The sequence below is a fragment of the Phyllostomus hastatus genome, unplaced genomic scaffold (genome assembly GCF_019186645.2).
Source record: "Phyllostomus hastatus isolate PE091 unplaced genomic scaffold, TTU_PhHast_1.1 phas_scaffold_114, whole genome shotgun sequence".
In the NCBI taxonomy this organism is placed as follows: Eukaryota; Metazoa; Chordata; class Mammalia; order Chiroptera; family Phyllostomidae; genus Phyllostomus; species Phyllostomus hastatus.
In genome coordinates this window covers 2,348,818-2,369,519 of record NW_025334006.1, presented here as the reverse complement: position 1 = coordinate 2,369,519, position 20,702 = coordinate 2,348,818, and the positions used below count along the sequence as shown (strand labels likewise).

The 20,702-nt window shown below is 45.5% G+C and overlaps 1 protein-coding gene across 1 annotated transcript in view; it reads right to left on the bottom strand.

The window, feature by feature from the left end:
• Positions 1–1,220: 1,220 nt before the first annotated feature.
• The window catches only part of ZC3HAV1 (zinc finger CCCH-type containing, antiviral 1), a 60,128-nt gene continuing 40,646 nt past the window's right edge, over positions 1,221–20,702 (bottom strand). Inside the window, exons 9-13 of the mRNA XM_045855596.1 lie at positions 18,626–18,728; positions 14,623–14,713; positions 13,769–13,899; positions 13,272–13,405; positions 1,221–5,861 (exon numbers count right to left, since the gene is read on the bottom strand). Coding sequence (XP_045711552.1) covers positions 5,593–5,861; positions 13,272–13,405; positions 13,769–13,899; positions 14,623–14,713; positions 18,626–18,728 — 728 coding nt within the window. The 3' untranslated portion in view covers positions 1,221–5,592. The remainder of the gene's footprint in view (positions 5,862–13,271; positions 13,406–13,768; positions 13,900–14,622; positions 14,714–18,625; positions 18,729–20,702) is intronic.

The window sequence follows — 20,702 nt, the reverse complement described above, 5'->3', positions numbered from 1 at the left end:
GACAGCACAGGTCTAGACCTGGACATGGATTAAGCAGCTATGCTCTTGGCCCCACACCCTGCCCATTTAATGAACATTTATTGAGCTAATGCAGCGACCTAGTTCAAAGACGAATAAGACATAACTCAGGAATTCCACTGGCCTAGTTGGTGGTTCTGAGGACCCAGTGAGTTCATGTTCTGTAATGTCTAGAGGACAGTAACTGGCCAGATGCCAGAAAACCACCTCTGCCGTGCGAAGAGGTTTGGACTTAGATAGTGAAGACTTGGGAAACCACTTCAGGAATTTCTGTTGCGAAGCGACATGATCCCCTGCCTAGAACGCTTTCCCCTGATCTAGATATCTCCTGTTTGCCATTCAACTCTGAGCTTAGAAGTTCAAGTCCTCTCTCCATCAAGGCCTGTTCTAGCCTCCCAAGCTAAAGTAGCTCCCCAGTCTCCATATGGAACTTACCACTGATAATGTTTCTTCTTGTTTATTTATGCATTTCTGGAATTCAAGGGCGTGAAAGCAGGAATCTCATTGGTGTTGTTTACTGCTATATCCCCACACTTAAATCAGTGCCTGGCCATATGGTAGGATAGATAGGTGTTTTAGAAAGATCCCTGGCAGCAGTGAGAATGTATTTCTAGGAAAGCAAGACAAGACGAAGAATAACAGAGGAAGAAACAGGATTTGGGGGGTTATGATCTCAGTTTTTATTGTATTGAGATTGCAATGGACAATCCAAGATGAGATGCTCGGTAGGCAGCGTGTTGTATTGGGTTGACCAAAAATTCATTGCTTTTTTCCGTAAAATAAAAGACACATTTTTCATTTTCACCAATAACTTTCTTCATTTGGATATTTTGAGAATGTCAGCTCTCTCCCACTATTGGCTTCTAGTGGGTGGAGGCCAGGGTGCTGCTAAACATCTTCCAATGCATCAGGCAGCCCCTCAGCAAAGAATTAGACCAAAATGTCAATAGTACCCAGAAACTTCACAAATCCCTTTTGACACATTTGATCAGTCACAGCACCTTCTCCGTATACTGCACAAATCTTTTTTTTTTTTGCGTTTTGGTTGCATTTTTACCTTTCTTGAAATAATAAAGCATAATACACTGAAAATGTTGTGCATCTTCTTCTGTCTTCAATATTAAAGTTGCTACACAAAAATTCACCAATTTTGGTAAGTTTTTTAAATGCATGCTGTGAGAGGTGTTAAGATCACTCAGCAAAAATGAAGAGTGAAAAGCTGAGGAGGATGAAACCTTGGGGACAAGCCACATTAAACATGTGTGGACACTTGAGAGCCTGCTCTGACAAAGCAAACAAACAAATAGGACAAAGAGCTAGTTGGGAAACGCACACGTCCACTCACGCTTGATTTGACGGCATTTTCGTGCATTTGAATGCGGGCACTCTGGCAGCGACCCGTTGGCTGTCCATTATTGTACTTACACTGAGGTGCAAGTGGCAATTTTGCCTTCACTTTAATCAAAGCCACACTGCCACATAGGGATTTCGGTCCTCTCTCTCTCCACCCATTCTGAGATTAAACAATGAAAAGGGCTTTTAAAGGAGTGACTGTAAGGACAATTCTGATGACCATTTACCTTTACATATTTACCTTTTCTGCCTCAGCCTGGCCCCGGTCCCACCCCTGACCACAGGAAAGGTGTCTCTAAGCCCCGAAACAAAAGATGTGCCAGTTGGCTAGGGGGGCTTCTCCACCACCACCACCACCACCACCCTGCCTTTCGCTGGCCGTGTCATGGTCATTGAGTCCCGGGACGATAAAGCCGGAGAGGAAAAAACACATCCCCTACCCCTCAGTGAATAAACTGGTGTCTGCAGTTGATGGTCTTTTTTGGAGATACCTAGAAATCAAGCAAAGACGGGGAGCAGAGCAAAATTAACATGTACTTTTTATTAGTCTCGAAATGAGCTTGAAGAACAAGAAAGACAACGCCACTACTGAAATGTAAATTGGTGAAGCTTACTTTATTCAACAGAATTCATGGTCTCAGCATACGAAGCGCTCAGCCCGTTACGAGGTATGGCACAGTGCACGAGACAGCCTGACTCGGCCCGCAAGGAGCTTACATTCTAAAGCGGAAAGCAGACAGCTTCCGGGGGGAGAGATGCTGGAAATGAACAAGGCAAGGCACGCCGTATTTTAAAAACTGGGCATTGGGGAGGCACACATCCAATCTCATCTATAGGACTCCTGATGGAGGTAAGCGAGCTGACCTGAGGATGCTGGGAATGAACTGAGTCAGTGGTTCTCAGCAGTGACAGTTTGGAAATGGATAGGTTGTTGGTGTCATAATAACGGGGGACCATTACTGCCACTCAGTGGACGCAGCCAGGGATAACATGTCCTGCAGTGTATGGGCTAGCCCCACACGACGGAGAATTATTCTGTTACCTATACGACTTTCTAATGTCCTGCTGGACACATGTGGAGGACCTACAGCTCGCCCAAGAGAATACAATTAGTATTTTCCTCTTAGACAACCTGTACTTTGTCTTGTCCTATTATCATTGTTCAAAGTAAGGTAATTTCGCTCTTTCCCTTCCCTTCCAGATAAGGTGTATGGTCTGTTACCACTTAACCCCAACACTGGTCTTCATTCTAGTGTCACCTGTACTTCTTTCATTCGCCTATACTTCTGTACAGGAAGTAGCCTCTGAGCGACTCTTAAATCCAACCCTATTCACTAAGCTGAAATAAATACCTACCTCATGATGTTGCCTAGCATAGTCATGTGTGAGCATTTCCACATTGAAGTTCAGTTTAGTTTCATCACAAATTGCTTTCCTCCTGCTTCTCCCTTAGAAAAGTTAGGCAATCAATTGATTTGTAAAGCAATGCATGTGTGTAAATAGACTGCATTATTGATGAGTCATCTCAGGACAGCGAAAGGGATATTACAAACTGCTATGAAAAAGGTGACTAGATCTGATAGGGCGTGTGGCTGTCACCCTAACTGGGGGCGGGAAGGGCTTTACTGCCACTTAGTATGTGAGGGCCAAGTATGCCGAACAGTTTGCAATACATTGGACACCTCCTCACGGTAAGGAATGCTTCTACACCCTATACGAATTCTGAATGTCTCACCAGACATTCGTGTATCAACTACGGCACGTCTGTCAAAAAATATATGTCCTCATTTTCTCCATTTCGACAATCTGTAGATTGATTGTCTTGCAGAGTAACTTTCTCTCAATGAGGGTGTTCTTACAGAAATACGTATTACCATAAGCAAGTAAGTTATTGTATCACTGTTTTCTATTCTAATGTCCACTTGTATCCCTGCTGTTGTATTTTCCTACACTTCTTGATACAAATTAGCTTCTGATCTGCTACCTTCTTTTAAGTTCAAATTATTCGTTGTAAGTAGGTGTAAACATCTGACTACTTAATTAGGTCTTCTGGTATAGTCGTGCCTGAGTTGTGTACTTCTTATTTCCCTTTTATGTTCATATTACTTCATTGTAAACTTATTTCTAAAACTGTGTGTAGGCAGAGTATGTTACCACTGAATTGCATTTTGAGGATGATAAAGTGGATGTTACAAAGTATTTGTTATTAAAAAAAAAAAAGGCAGGAGTGCTAGCTGAGAACCACTGAGCTGCGAGGAGAGGGTAGCAAAGGCCGGACAGAGAGTCTGAACAGCTTGTGTGGGAGAAGATAAATGCTGGGGTGGGGGGGCAGCGATCACGTGGGACCATGATAATGATTTGGAACTTTACTCTAAAGGCATGATCAGATTTATGTTTTGAAAGATTACTAAGTAAACATTGAAAAAATACGGCCATTCTGGCTAAGGAAAGAAGAACTTAGAAGGGGGCAAAGAGATATTTAAGGGGGAAAACAACCTGGGAACAGCTTAGGAGCCCTGGGGAAGGCAGAGGGAGGGGTCAGGATGACTTCCGGATGGATTTCTGCTTGAGCAGAGGTGTGGATGGCGATACTACGGACTTACATACAGAATACGGGGAGGAACCAGTTCGTTTGAGGGAGGCGGGATGGGAATTCCGTTTTGGACATGGTGACGTCGAGATGCCTGTGAAATATTCCACTAGAGATGTGCAGAGGGCAGTTAGACAGAGTCAGATAGATTGCATCTCTGCAACATGAGGGTCAGATCAGGAAATGAAAACTCCAAAACAGAAGCTACCATGAAAAAAAAATAAGTGATGGAGAGTAACTACTTGTGGTAAGCCTCCCAGAAAATAACCCTACGCTGAAATATCTCCATACATTTGTTATTGGTACAGCCCTTTAAGCCAAGGAGTTGTGGCATGCTTTGCACCGATCAAAAATCTGACTAATATAAAATCTGGAATGCTCAGTAATTTTCGTAACGTGTCTTCTGGAAGGAACTAAAACAGGCCATTTTGGAGATGAGGGTGGAATGTTTGTAAAGGAAAACGGAAAGGAAAGACCTGATTCATAATGAGGAACTTGGTGCGCACACCACCGCCGCCCTAAAAACTGACTGCGCTCCACTTCCATATAATACGGTCCACCTAGAAAAAGCAGCCCCTTGCAGGGCCGAGGCCCCTTGGAGCCACTGTTCTCTGTGTTCCGGTTCTATGCTCACCAGGAATAAATCTCACCTCGTAGGGGCCCAGACTTGCACAGGAGGGCCCTGCTCCCAATTCCCAGGGGAGCCCCACCCACCACGGCGAAGACTACAGGGGCACTTGGGTTTATCGGTCGTGATGGTGTGACTCCGGTTACTACATCCCAGGACTCCGAAAAGACACACGCACTTCACGAAAGCCGACCTGAACGAAGCCTGCCTTGGAACCCTACTGGTTAGAGTACAAATGTCTACTTGGCTCTAAGTATACAAAGACCCCAAATGGGCCATCGATTCGAGCTGGCGCTTCCTTCCGAGCCACACTTGGCAACTCTTCTCATTGAATTCCAGAGTCGACCTGAATGGAGCCCCCCTAAATAAACGTAGAAATAACGCAATGTATGCCTCACACCAGTTTCACTACAAAGGTATAGCACCATAGCTGCGTCTGTAACGGCATTTAAATTACCTTTACTCCCCACCCCCCCCGCCCCCGCATATTCCTAAGCATTCTCCGCCCCAACTTTTCAATCTTCCATCCACGGATGGAATCACTATCTTACGTCCCTTACGCCCTTATGTCAACAGGCATTTGGACATTTCTTGCCAAGTTCCCAAATTAATTCTTTTTTAGTTTAACCCGAACAAAACCAGGCCATCCAGTAAACTATAAGAGTGGTGGAGAGAGAGAGGTTGCTTTAGTCACAGAAGTTATAGAAACCCCCAGTCATCTCTAAGGCAGCGCTCCCGACCTGACCTCTGCGACCCCATACTGCTGTCTGTCACCGTGGAAACAGTGATTTAGTTGGAACGGGGTGCATTCTGGACGTTGGGGGTTTTTGCAGTTTCCAGATGATTTAAAATGTGCAGCAAAGTTTGGGAACCACCGATCCAAGGCATTTGATAAGGAGGCAAGGAAATGTCAAAAAAAATTTCACTATTTTTCTGTGGCCATCTGCTTCTGTAAGTGATCGGAAAGGTTACGGCATCCTTTAAGATAGTGTCTTCGTCATTTCTAACTAATCATGCAGCCTTTATCTTTATCTGCTTCGGTATATTCAATCACGTATCCCGGGTAAATCTGATCCTTCTGAAAGATGACAAAGACGGACGGGTTCAACCTGGAATCCACACAGCTGTCGTACAGTGAAGGGGGGCTCGTGTAGCTCCGATTCCCCTCGATGGGATCTCCGACCAGGACCCGGGCGGCAAACATCACGGTGTTTTTGGGATCGTAAGGGCAATTCCTTTGGGCAGCGATGGCATCTCTCATAAAGTAATATCCTAGAAATAATAAGAAAAAAGGGTAAGAACTAGTATAAAAGAAGGTACGTAGTTTATAAGATCATTGACACATCATGAAATGATGAGCATTGACTAAGCCAGCGATTTCCAGCCGGTGCGCCGCAGGAGCGAGCACAGAGCCATCCATGAGACTGAGAGCAGGCTGACAGTGATCAGAGGGGAGGGGGTGGTGGGGGACAAGAGTGAAGAGTAGGCAGGGACAATTATAAAGGACACATGGACAATAACAAGGGGGGCAGAAAGAGGGGAGGGAGGTGGGGAGGGCTGGGGTGCTGGGGAGGGGTGGTGGGGAAAAGGCAGAAAACTGTGCTTGAACAATAGCAACAACAACAACAACAAAAGAGCTATCCAGTGTGAATGAATCAAAATTGTACCCATCTTCTTTGTCAGATCTGCAAAAAATACACTTTTGGTGTGCTGCAGAATTCTAGTGATGGGTCTGTGTGTGCCGTGAGAGGAAAAGGGTTGAATCGCTGGACTCGGCGGATGTCAACAATACCTTCCTGATCCTCGTAACCTTTCCTTGGTCCTCACAAAATGTTTATCATACAAGTCAATTTGTGCACAGTGCACAGACCCCACTGGACTAGCAGAGACAGTGGCCACTGTGCAGGGCTCCTGTGGCGGTGAGAGCCACGGGGGACAAAGACCAAGTGGAGATGTCACCGTGATCCAATGCGTGCAGTTCACTCGGGTGGGAGGGGGGGAGCTGAATTATAACTGATGAACCAGAGACATTCCAGCACGGGCCATTGTCCCCATATCGCGTAAGGGACAAAGGTCATATATTTCGGATGGGAAGGTCATGGAAACTGTGAAAGGAAGAGGTATAGGACAGCCAAGCAAGTGACCCTGGCAGAGCTTTTCAAAGACAATTGGTCCATCACCCTCAAATCTAAAACTTCTGGTAATCGTGGGGATTCCCATACTCAGCAGGTCAATGATGATTTCCTGACAACTTCAAGTTCCCTATTTTTATTTTTAGCCTGGCCAGATGCTTTTCTGCCCTCATTAAAGGAAACAAGTCTATGTGGAAAATTCTGATTTTCTGTGCAAAAACTAAGAATTAAAATGAATTTGTTACATGTACAGTAACACGTTTCATACTTTTTCCATTTATTTTTTGTTTTTTATTATTATTTTTATAATTCAGCTGTTTGAATTTTCCTGAAATACTGTTTATCCTGAATAAGTCAGCTACTTGACATTCTGGGTAAGTGATGCTCAATAATATTTAGCATAAAAAATCAAAGTCCAACTACACTGACTGCCATTCCCAGGCCCGCTCTCCCTCACCAGCACAGTTAACAACTCGGTGGGCACTCCCCCACAACCCATTCCTGGGCATGTAAGACCTATACCCTCAAATGGCTTCATTTGTATTTGTTCATAAATAGCAAACAACGGGAACTGTTCTACAACTGGTTTTGTTTCCACTTTAGTCCTAGAAATCTTGCTGTGTCAGTCAGCACATTTAACCCCACCTGGTTCTTTTTCATGGCTGTATAAGATTCCACTGCAAGGACTATATATATATATAAAATTTAACTACTCCTATACTGGTGAAAACATGGGTTGATTTCACTTTTTCGCCATTACCAAAAGCCCTTCTAAACCAATGCTTCTGAAACATCCTGTAAACACAGCTTTGAGAGCCTGTCTAAAGTTCCATAGGACAGACTGCAGACCTACCATGGCTGAGTCAAGGGACGTGACCACATTTTGACAGACATCGCAAATCGTCCTCCAAAAATGGTCTGAAAACTTTACCATCAACAATGAAGAAAGTCCTGTCCCCCCACTTCCTTGCCAACATGGGATATTACCTATCCTTTTAATTCCTGTCAATATACTGGGCAAAAAAAAAAATCTGATTTTAACATTTCCCCGAATGCTAGCAACATTGAGCATCTTTTCACATGCCTCCGGGCATTATTTCATACGCTTTTTCTCTGAACTGCTTTTTCACTCTCCGCGCCCACTGTGTTCTGTGTCTTTTTCTTACTGATATGAAACCGAAACAAACCTCTGGTGGAGAGACAGTAAGTCCATTGGGATCTTTTCACAACCGTACAAAGTGGGCCGGTAGGTAAGCGGAAAATGACCAGGATACACAGAAAAAAGTCATCATGCTACCACCCTTCTGTTGAGCCCCCCACTCCGCCCACCTCTGTCATTGCCAACGACCCCCCAGCCCAGCTGGCTGCAGCCCCTCCGCTTGGACAGACAGGCGACCACGCCCGCACTCTGTGCTGCTCTGCCGCAGCCTGCATGAGCCAGCGGGGGTGCGGCTGTGCGCAGTCCGTGTTGCTCCCCGCCGTGACCGGCTCCCACCACCCATCCTGGACGACACTGCCCATCTCTCTACAGCACCGCCCGGCCGTGCCTCATTTCTTCAGTGTCTGCCAAGAACTAGTCCTCTTATGTCGATTTCCAGGACCTGTCATCAATTTAAGCTACTTGGAAAGACATCTGTCTCTAGCATACACACTTCTGGGATTTCAAAAGTAGAGCGAACTCAGTTGATCCCTCCTTTCACTGGCACGTCGGAAGGAGATGTAATTCTGACCAATGGTGTTACCACATGGGCTGCCCCGGGCAGTCACCAAGGTGGACAGAGCCTTTTATTCCCATTCGAACGGCCACAGCGTGAGAAAAAAATGTTGTGTCATGTTTGTGTCCCGCAGATCACTTCTCCTCACTCCCCACTCAAAAGCTGTGTGCTCTCTTCCTGCTGCCTGCCTCCAGTATCTCTTTTCTCCCACGCGCCACACTCGGTCTGAAAAAACACCCCCACGCTTTCTGAAGTAAGACTAAGTGGGTTCTGAGGAGCTCCCCAGCAGAAACACACAGGATCCTCCGTTTGGAATTTTATGACAACTCAGGCCACTGTAGCAGAATTGTTCACTCTTTCGGGCTCTGAGTTACATTCCAGAAAGCTAACATTTCCAGATAAGGGGATTCCAATCATGCATGTAAAAGGTGTAAAATAAAGAGTATGGAGTGACAGGTGAAAATAGATTTGGCTTCAAGAAAATGGAATTAAATCAATAGATAGAAATTCCATCCACATTTTTCTTCTGTGTGTACTTTAATTGCTTGATAAAGCCATAAAATCTATTTTCAGCATTCAGAGGTAGTTGTATATGTTTCAATGGCACTGAGCTACTTTTATACTTCAATCAATATTTTTCTATCTTGTAAGAAAGCCTCAGTGCTGATTTGATAATCTTTGATTATTTTTCTCTCTCCGTGATAGCTGAATGAAAGCCTTGTGAAGTCAATGAAAAAGGATTCTTTACACAGGTATTCTAGATCTTTGGAAGGCATTTTTATCATTCTCTATTCAAAAGAGTAGCTATTACCCTAAATGACTGATTTTTAAAATGAAGTATCAGCCCTGGCTGGTGTGGCTCAGTGGATTGAGCACGGATCGCCAACCAAAGGGTCGCCAGTGTGATTCCCAGTCAGGACACATGCCTGGGTTGTGGGCCAGGTCCCCAGCAGGGGACACGCAAGAGGCAACCACACATTGATGTTTCTCTCCTTCCCCTCTCTCTAAATAAATAAAATCTTAAAACAAAAAAAGAGTTCTCACATCGTGTTTACATAATCTGGGCTGTGCATTTGCTCAACTGATCCAACCCGAAGACCCAACCTCAGAGCCATCGCTGTCTGTGGCCGCCCACAGGAAAGAGCCACGCGTTTAGGGAGATGTGCAATCTCTCTTGGGATCTGAGCCCCTGCCCGAGCCGCCAGCCTCATCTTCGGTCACTCCCACCAAACCACACAGGCGCCGTGCTCCCCACATACAGCCGCCCAGGCCTCGGCCATCTCTCCTCTTCAGAAACACCCCGCTCCCATCTTTTTTATTTTTTTGCCTACTTCTAGCTTTCATTTGTCCTGCAAGTCACACTTAGACTTCGCAATATGCTGATTTTCTAAAATCTACTTTATTCATATTTTCACCCACTCGGGATAATTAATGGAATGGGATGGTACTGTCAGAGACATTGTGGGGTTTTTTTTTGCAATTTTTAAAAATACATAACCATCTTTTATTTATCCAGACACATTCTTTGCCTCAGAGAGGATTAGAATCTTTGGAAGGAATGCATAAGGAAAAAGAAAGAATCATGGTCAGCTTCTGATAATCAAAACAGGATCTAGACAAGCATTGAACAAATAAAGAGCTTGGGCCCCGGCCGGGTAGCTCAGTGGGTTAGAGCGTCGTCCCAATGGGCCAAGGCTGCGGGTTTGATCCCAAGTCAGGGCACGCACAGCGTCAACCAATGAAAGTGTAACCAAGTGGAGAAAATCGACGTTTCTCTCTCTTCCCCCCCCCGCCTTCCCCTCTCCAAAATCAATTAATAATAAAATAATGATGATGATAACAGGCTTTGTTACCTAGACAAAACTCTAAGACCAGGGAAAAGATCTCTAGGTTGAGGGTCAGAAACGGTCAGGTCGGCTCTGACTCAGCCCTCCAGGGGCCCGGGGCTCCACATTCTGGGCCTGGGCTAGGGGTCAAAGACGACACAGGGGTCCAATGGCGGAGGGAAGTGTGTGTCTCATCATTTCCTGTAGAGAACAACACTCCAATTCTCTGTGGAGTCTTTTGCATTTTCTATACAGACACTCGTTTCATCTTCAAAAATAACAATTTTGCCCTGGCTGGCATAGCTCAGTGGATTGAGCGCGGGCTGCGAACCAAAGTGTCGCAGGTTCGATTCCCAGTCAGGGTACATGCCTGGGTTGCAGGCCATGACCCCCAGCAACCGCACATTGATGTCTCTCTCTCTCTCTCTCTCTCTCTCTGCCCCCTCCCCCTTCCCTCTCTAAAAATAAATAAATTTAAAACAATAACAATTTTGTTTATGTTGCTTCCTAACCATTTAGCCCCCTGAAGTACCTGGGCTGCAGAATCCTAGGCGGTTTTCTAGCTCTGATATGTGCAGTGCCCGCATGTTAAACATGTCCCCCGGCCTTCTATGCCCTTGTCTAGCCTCTTGGGTCAAGAAGGCCTCTTGAGCCCTTCTTTGCTGAGCTGTCCCCCAAACCTGCTTCTTTTCCTAATTTCACCTTGCTTCTACTTTTTATCCAAATCTTAGCTGTTAAAACCTCCTCTGACAATGGAGTTGAGTGGCTTTTACCCAAATGCTGAGGATCTTTTCCTTGGTCCAGACGGATCCGCAATTGCGATCTAACTTTCTAGCTCTTAGGAACGCTCTTGCTAACCTGTTTTTCCATTGTTACCCTCCATCTCCCAGTAGAAACCTGCTTTCCACCTCCAATTATAAAGGTGTGGCCCAGAGCCCTTTCTATTTTTCCAGAAGTGTCTTTTTGCTCAATACCCCTTAAACACAGTCACATATGAAATGAATGCAGCTAGTAGCCCACCGGACTGGTTTCACACGTGCACCAGGAGGCTCTGTTTCCCCCCGGAGAGCAGCAGTACCTTTGTGATCGACCACTTGGCTTCTTTTAGGAGAACTGCCTGACCTTCTTAAGAGAGTGGACCCAGTGGTTCACACCAGTCTATGTAGCCAGGACTAATAGCACCATGGGTGATGAGAACAGAGAACTCACATTAAAAAGAAATACAAACAAAACAGAAACACCTCCTAATTCTGTGTAATAGGAGACAAGGGAAGTAGAAAGCTCACTCCCTGACCTGCACAAGAGAGGAAGGCTGGGGAAAAGGCCAAGTTCCTTGAGAAACACCTTGCCTACCCGTGAGAGCTGCGGACCACATCCTTGTCGCACAGGGTGTTTTCTTGGCTATCAACAACTCTCTCCTTTTACCAAGTTAAAGGAAAAACAGTAGCAAATAAGTAATACCATCAAACCATTAAATATAGCCCTGGCTAGTGTGGCTCAGTAGGTTGAGTGCCAGCCTATGAACCAAAGGGTTGCTGGTTCAATTCCTAGCCAGGATACATTACTGGCTTGCGGGCCAGGTCCCCAGTAGGGGGCGTATGAGAGGCAACCACACATTGATGTTTCTCTTCCTTTCTTTCGCCCTCCTTTCCCCCTCTCTAAAAATAAATAAATAAGTAAATTGTTAAAAACAAACCATTAAATATCAATTTCAGAGGATTTCAGCACTCTTCTGTCTATACAAGAGGAGAAACAGACTAAGCACCCATGTCAGTCACTATCGGCGGCAGTATTTCCATTTTCTGAGATAAATATCTGCGCTCTGATAGACAGACTTGGAGAAGCTGATGGGTTTAAACTTCACCCATGTTACATCTCACGCAAGATGGTTTACCCACTTTCTGCAAACATTTCTAGGTAAGTCTCAGTGATGCATGCAAATTTAATAAACTTATGAAACTCTCATCAGGCCATTCCCCAGGTTAAAACCTTTCATTAGCTTCTGACGCCCTTTGGGGCAAATCTAAACTCCACCGTGTGGCCATACTTTGCTCCACTTGTCCCTTGCTCTACGGCACTGACTCTACGAGGCTCATGAGCGCCCTACATGACTTTCCTTGGGAACACCTCTCAGGCTGCGTCAGGGGTCCACGGGGCCTATTCTTTTCCTCGCCACAGCTGCACGGGAAATCATTTAACTCATTATGTTAAATAATTAGGGGGGGGATCTAACCTGTTCACCATTGTGTCCCCCTGTGTCTAGCACATGGCAGGCTCTCAAAAATATCTGTTAACTGACTGATTGACTTCTTGCCTTTTTTTTTTTCGGGGATGGAGGCATGAATGTTATCTCAGTTGCATAAGCTGAGCCCACTTTGAAACTTGATAAACTATTACTTATTCCTTTAAGGTGACCAATTCTTTGGTGTTTGCTGGTTTGTTTCTAAGAGTCGCACGAAGTTGAGGAGCAAACAGAAAGAGCTGAAAAGTCTTTGTGGGTGGGCAGACCTGCGTGACTTCAGTCCCCGGGGGACCCAGCTTGGCCTGAGATGGAGAAGCCTCTTCTCCCCGCTCTGACTAGAACCCATCGGTGACAGCAGGAAGCTACTTCAAGTGGCTTCCGTGGGACAGACAGAGGTCAGGAAGAGCCACAGCCGGCACTGACTGAGTAATGATGGCAGACGAGGTAGCCAACAGGTGGCGTAAACCTGCCAAGCACGTATGAGATCAGAGAGTCTCAGAGAATTAAGGTATTTCACGAAAAAGGGAAGTTTTCTCCACCAAACAGGGAAGGCAGGAGCAGGACTAAGGGGCAGCACTCAAGTCGTAAGACAATTCACCACTCTCATTTGGGCACTTGGTGCTAAGGTGAGCTTGTTTTCTCTCCATCACGGCGACGCCTGGACATCCCAGTTAGTACAAAATAACCACATACACCTCCTGAGACAGGCAGACGCAGAGCCTGAGGTAAGGCCTACACAAGCCAGGCTTCTCGGTCCCAGTACAAACCTTTTCCGTATCTGGCATCAGAAGTCCGGTGCGTGGTCCAGTCAAAATTATTCGCACACACAGAATCCATATTGGCACGGCTCGTGACACAAAATAGGATTTTTTCATTGTTATTCTTCATCTTCTCTTTTTTCCTAATAGAGGAAATGTGAAACTTAGCACCGAGAACATTCCTCTCCCGCTCCGGTTCATAACATTAATGATAACTCTGGTCTCACTGTCCTAACCATTCACTTCACCGGCATTCAGAATGGAGCTACTTACTTTAAGACAAGAGCTATAAAAGTATATGTACATTGATGAGAGCTTTTAAATGACAGACATGGGACATCACCGAATCGTAGAACCAAAGCCGAAAGAGAGAGGCCCGCGTTTCCGCAGTGGAAACCAGGGACGGAAGAAACGGCTGACCGCCAGAAGAAACCAGTGAACATGAACCTGAAAGGGCAGACCTTAGCGAATCCTTTTAAACCGTCTGCAGAAACACGGCCACCTACCTTTTAAAAGCAGTCAGGAGCTGTTCGTTCATGAGCTTCCTGATCTTTTCAATCTTGACCGTTTTCATCGTCGCTTTAAAATACTCACTTATTTGGGTATATTCCATGGAATGGTTACTGATCTCTAATAACTAAAAAGAAAATTTAGATACAAAAACGTGGAATGGGAAACGTTGAAGGCATGCTACTCCCACACGTGTGGCCCCGATGCCCCTGCCGATGATAGCAGGTACGCCGGCTTTGGTGGCTGACTTCAGAAACGAGCCAGGTGACACCAGGCCCGTCTGCTCAGGCTGCCATGGCTAATGAAGCATTATGCCCCAAGTTGTCTGATTTAGCGCAGTGACCAGCAAGTCCCTTGCCTGAAGCCAGTGTAGGGCAGAAACATTGAAGGTGCCCCTGCAGCCAAGCAAAGCAGCCTGGACCCCAAGCTGAAGCATCACGTGGAGGCTAATCCACGTAGGAAGTCTTGTCCCAACCAGGCTAGGTGACCAGGCGAGGCACAGTGTGTGTGACTCCCCTTGAAACCAGCTTGTTGATGCCAACAAATGGACAAGTCAGTTTTACTCTCTGACTTCCGGTCTTCTCGCCCACAAGGAAAGCTGCTAGTATCCATCGCACGGAGTTTTCATGAGGGTCTGCCCCACGGAGAACCCGGGTGGCGGGACCCCGGAAACAACGAGGCTCCCCAGGAGAGCGACACAATCACCATTTAGCTGCCTGCCTTTCCATCCTGATCCCAGAGTTTTACAGATGAAGCAACTTGTTCTTTCATGCAAACCAATGCCTGTTTGTAACAAAGTGCTTTTCCCCACCTTCCAACAACTCACCCACCGAAAGGTAAAATCCAGTACCTCGTATCCATTCGACGAGGCGAAGGAGGACTTCCACGGAGAAGGAAATGTCGAGGGTAACGTCTCTGGCTGGGTCTGCGCCGGCTGATGGCTACAAATGAGAGAGAGTTAGAACACACTTGCCCCATCCCAGATGCCCAAGTACTTCCTGTCCTTCACCACCTGCTTCTAAGTAAAGCTTTCTCAGATGATTTTTTCTTTGTGTTTTTCTTTGGACTATATCCCTGCATATTTTATTTTATTTATTTATTTATTTATTTAATTTAAAAGAGAGTGGAGGGAGAAAGAGATGGAGAAGAAACACCGATGTGCGAGAGATACATCAATTGGTTGCCTCCCGCATGCCCCCAATTGGGGACCCTAGCCCACAACCCAGGCATGTGGATCGAACCTGTGACATTTTGGTTCGCAGGCTGGCACTCAATCCACTGAGCAACACCAGCCAGGGCTCCCTCTCCTATTTCTCCTGTAGATATACCAGTGATCGTGCTTTTTATTGATTTTTTTTATTTATGTTTTTCATCCTCACCCAAGGATATGTTGATTGCTTTTAAGGAGAGAGGAAGGGAGAGTGTGAGGGACGGAGGGAGAGAGACATCAATGTGAGAGAGAAACATCCATCTCTTGCCTCTCGTACACGTCCTGACCAGGGACTGAACCCGCAACCTCGATATGTGCCCTGACCAGGAATCGAACCTGCCAACTTTCAGTGCACAGGATGATGCTCCAACCGACTGAGCCAGGGCAAATCATGCTTTCTGAAAATGCAGAAATTATTCAAACTTTGGTGAATTAACTAAATGTTATTTTCCCACTCATTTAAAATAGAAAGGCATTGATTCTTTTTTATAGTTCTGTTCAACCTTCAGAAGTCCTAACATGTTAGCACTAAGTAAGTGTGACCTTTGGCTTCTTTGTCAAACAATAAACATTTAACTACATTAAAGGTACAGAGGCAAAATGCCTGCTGCCTACACTTTTATTTCAAGGTAACCATAACTCTTCTTTATAGACAAATCACAGTGATGAATTGCAGAACGGACAGAATCAGAAAACCACCCTTGTGTTACCTCTCGTGAAATAACGGATCTAAATAATGACCAGCAAGAGCTATTAAAACCATTACATAGAAGTCCACAGGGAGACCGTGATAATGGAGGAATCAGACTGGAATGGCTTGAACCCACACTCCCATCTTCAGGGACCTCTCGCCATAACATGTGACAGGAAGTCGAAAACACCGTATACTGGGTCCGGCAGAAGTAGCACCTGCGTGAGTGTGGTCGGTAGGGTACGTGATTGTCTCCCACGAGATGGACAGCAATTTGAATGTTTCACCTGCAGTGATGTGGTGTGCTTGGGTGTGATACTGTTATGTTACAGAATTACATGCTTCTGATTTTTGTAATAAAAGATATTTATGTGATAAAAAAAGGAGGTGTTATTTGTGCTGGACCCAGTATATTACTTTTGATCAAAAAGGGAACCCGAATCTAATCAGTCCTCTAATCTAACCATCAATTCACAGAAATTACATTCAAATAACCCCATGAGGATACAATTTACTATATTTTGAATTTGGGAGATTCTATAGGACAAATCACCGCATTTCTTAAAAAAAAAAAGTGGAGGAGGTGAAACTGTAATAAATTAAAAGAAACTTAAGAGACAAATCTAGCAAATGAATATTCATACCCTATTTTGATACAAATTAGAATAAATCAACTATTAAAAGTCATTTTTGAGACAATGGGAAAAAATAGAACATGAACTGAATATTAGATAGATATTAAGGAATCATTCTTAATTTTGTAGGTGGGTTAATGGTATTATATTATTTTTTAAAACTGTTAGACACACCTGAAGTATTTGCAGTGAAATGATATGTGTGAAATTTACACATGAAAACACTGAAGCAAAAGAAGAAACTTCAAGACGAGGGTGGCGACAGACAAAACAAGAATGGTCAAGTATCTCCACCCACTGAGGCTGGGCTTCTCCAGAGAGTTCCCCCAGTAACACACAGGGATTTATTATACAGTTACTCTCTGCTTTCACTTTGAAATTTTCCATAATAAAATCACTAAATTAAAAAATGCTTTCAGGGGAAAAAACACTCTTTACTGATCTCCCTTTGTAAAATGAAGATTCCTTTGGATTGAGAGATGAGCCCCCACGTATCTGTGCTTTAAACTCAGGATTCCCACACTGAGTCTGCACAGTGCAGAGGGAGCAAACTGCGTTGAAGTGCCATCGACAACGAAGTGTGCTCGAGATGGGTCACTTCTCTTTGGACTCTTCGGGATGACACTCACAGCCCTATCTCATCCTAAAGGAAACGTGTCCCCTCCGGGCTGGTGACAGGAGTAACTCTGGTTCTCTACGTGACCCCCACTAACAGGGTTTGTGCAACTCGTCTTCATTCGCTCGCACAGCTGTCCACATAGCATCACTATATACCATTCATTGTGCAAAGCAGTTCAAGGGCATTGAGGAGCTGAAGATGGTGGAGGGGAAGGAAGAGGAAGGGTGAGTTCCGCTGGGGAAGATGGTTACACAAATAACTACATTGTAAGGCAGACTGGATAAGTACTATAAGAGACGTACTAAGTGGTCCTAGAGGATGAAGGAGGGCGTTGGAGGACAGTGCCAAGTAAGGTTTGCATGGGAAAAGTGGCATTCAAGCTGGGCCACGAAAGATGCTGGATTCACATGACCGATGGGGCGGATGTTCCCAGAGAAGGGGAAGAGCAAATGGAAAAGCATGTGGCAAGTGTGGCATGTAAACTACTGAGACAGACAATGGGCTGGCTTCATGAAATATCTGGAAATGCCACAGACCAATTCCTTCCCTCGGAAATGTATGTACACAGAAAGAACCGCCCAGCTGGAAGTCAAGAACGAACTCAGTCTGGACAGTTTCTGCTATCCAGACAAAGAACAGTGTGTGGTCTCCCTAGTCCAGACTGAAGGGGAATATAAGACTTACTAAAAAGTCAGCCCCGGCTGGTGTGGTTCAGTGGATTGAGTGCTGGCCTGAGAACCAAAGGGTTGCCAGTTCGATTCCCACTCAGGGCACATGCCTGGGTTGCAGGTTCTCTTCCCAGTTGGAGCACATGCTGGAGGCAAGGACCTGCAACCCCCCACCCCCAGGTTCTAGAGAAGAACTGGAACTAGAACCCTCAGGTTCTAGAGCAGAATTGGATGGACTCCCACTCCTGCGGCCCTGACACAGCTCAGTTCTTCCCATCCTTGGATTCTTGTGAAATGTCTTCCTCATGACGCCACATTTATCCTTTTAGCGATTCCCTCTCTCGTGAAATACCTTAATTCCTACAACCAAAAGGACCTAATTAAAACACCTTGATTTGGCACCTGCCTTAAAATCTGTTTTATATCAGCACACATCACCCAGGAAAAAAAAATCCAACTCCAAAAATGTTCATGAATAACATAGATTTTACTGAGTTTCACAAGCACACAAAGGAGAGTTACAATGAATCCCCCACAGCACAATTCCCTCTAAAAGTCCCCTGGGTCAACTTTATCTTTCCCCAAATCCCCCTGCTCAAGAGGCTACCTCAACTCTTTTTTCCCTTCCGTTTCCTCCTCGGCCTCCCAACCCTCTATAAATTCCCTCAGCAAAACCAAGGATACACACAAGAACCCACAGCAAAACAAAACCCAGCGCATCTGATCGTGGCCTAGACACACCCCATTAATCTGCCATTCACAGCTAATAAAAGCTGAGCCCCAGAGTAGCTGAGACTTGCCTGAAGTCCCCCATGAGTCAGAGGAAAAGACAGATTTTCTGCTCAAGTGTTCTTTCCCTCACACCATGCTGCTCGACAAGCACCCCACTCCGAGGCAAGGCGAAAGGAACGCGCCGTGCAGCGCGAGCAGGAACGTTCCGAGAACGGGGCTCCGGATGCAGGAGTGGCTGGGTGAGGTGGGCGCACCGCCCTCTCAGACCTGCCAGCATGCAGAGCCTCAGAACACTTACTCTGGCCCCGCTCTCCTCTGCTGCACGTCCCGGGGCGTCATGAAGGCCGGCCTCCGGAGGACGTCCTTTTGGGTCTTGGAAGCTATGTTCGTCTGAATCATCCCTTCAGACAGAAAAGGGGAAACAAACAAGAAGAAAGGATTAGCCCTGGAAAATGACTTACTGTTACTTTTCAGAGGCTAGTAACACAACAATTACCCATGGCAGACCTGCAGAGGTATGAGCAGAGAAAAGCCCTTTGGATGAAAATTCCTCATGACGAGAACTTGGATTCCTCACTGCCCCCTTTTACAAGACCCAGGAAACAGAGAAGTAATTGAGCATTTAGCAGTGAATCGAATCTTTAAGTCCAAGTCAGATGGAAAAGAAGAGAGCTAGGCTAACAAGGCATCATCCATAGAAGCTGCCCTGAACCAGGCATTCATGAGTATAGGATATATCATTATATGACATAATTATATGTCTTGAAGATTTCTTTCTACGTCCGGTGTGAAATGTCATTTTCAATTCATGCATGCGGTATGCCTAGGCCCAAGCTATAGCCAGAGCGATTGCTTGGAAAAGGAAATCCTTGTATATTGCTAGTGACCACTTTGGAAAGCAGCCAGGCAGCGTCCTGTGAACATACACCGCCAGTGGGACCCAGCAACCTCACCCTGGGTATCTACCCAAGAGAACTGACAACCTCTATCCACACGAAGACCTGCAGTTCCTAGGAGCAACCCAAAATACACATCAAGAGGTGAGTGGATAAATAAACCATGTTATATCCTAACAATGGAATATTACTCAGCAATGAAAAGGGAGGGACTATGATACATGCAGCAACATAGCTGAATCAGAAAAAAGAAAACATTATACTGAGTGAAAGAAGCCAGCTGTATGCACAGCACACACTAGAAGAGTCCATTTGTATGAAGTTCTAGAAGAGATCAAACAAATCTGTAGTGACAGAAAGCAAATCAGCTGGTGGGGGGAGAAGACTCACAGCAAAAGAGCACGAGGAAACAGATTGCTGGGACAGGTCCTACCGTGATTAGGATAGAAGCGGCATACGTCTGTGGCAGTTGCAACATTCATCCAGCGGCACACTTAAATCTCAGGTACGCATTTCATGGTAGCAATCACGACTCAGTGTAACGGATGTAAAATGAAAACAAGCACACACAACAACAGCAAGAGCAAATCTGACCACGTCGCAACCTTCTCCTGATTTTCCAAGTTTCTGCGCCTGCTCTCATCTCTTGTGGACCCTCTTGCTGTTCTCTGAAACCTTAGGGTTGTCTGCAATTTACAGCTTAAGGGCTGGTCTTCCCTCTCCTGGAGGGGGGCCCGCCCTTCCAGAATTTCCTGCCCCCCTAAGAGTAGGCGCTCTCTCAAGGCTCCTTCGTTCTCTTTCTGCTTCACGACATTGCTGCTTCTCTCCACAGCAGTGAGCACTATCTGTTTGCCCGCATCTAGGATAGTGCCTGGCACACAGCGGATGCTCCAATACTAGTTCAATGAATTAGAGAATATAAAGGGGGGACAAAAGAGTAAAACCCTGCACACTGCTCTGAACTGCTTTCTCTAAAGCAAGAGAACAAAATTACTGGCTAAAGTGCTCCCGACTCAGGAACACGGAACATTGGTTTTCGCCTCTCCGCCACCCTTCCACATTGTCAAAATGACAGACTACCAGCAAAGGAAAAACAATGTTTAGCCCTGGCTGGTGCGGCTCAGTGGATTGAGCAGTGGCCTGTGTGAACCAAAAAAGGTCACCGGTTTGATTCCCAGTCAGGGCATAAGCCTGGGTTGCGGGTCAGGTCCCTGGTTGGGGACGTGCGTGCAAGAGGCAACCAACTGATGTCTCTCTCCCTCTCCTTCCCCTCTCTCTAAAAATAAATAAACAAACAAACAAGCAAATAAATAAATAAATAAAAATGCTTAATTGAAGCCATTTTTCATTTCACCATCCGAGAGATTTTTATTTTTGTCTACTGCCTTCTAGTCTTGGTCCACATGCACAAGCTGCTGCATTTCACACACACATTAAATATTTTTTTTTAAGATTTTATTTATTTATTTTTAGAGAGGG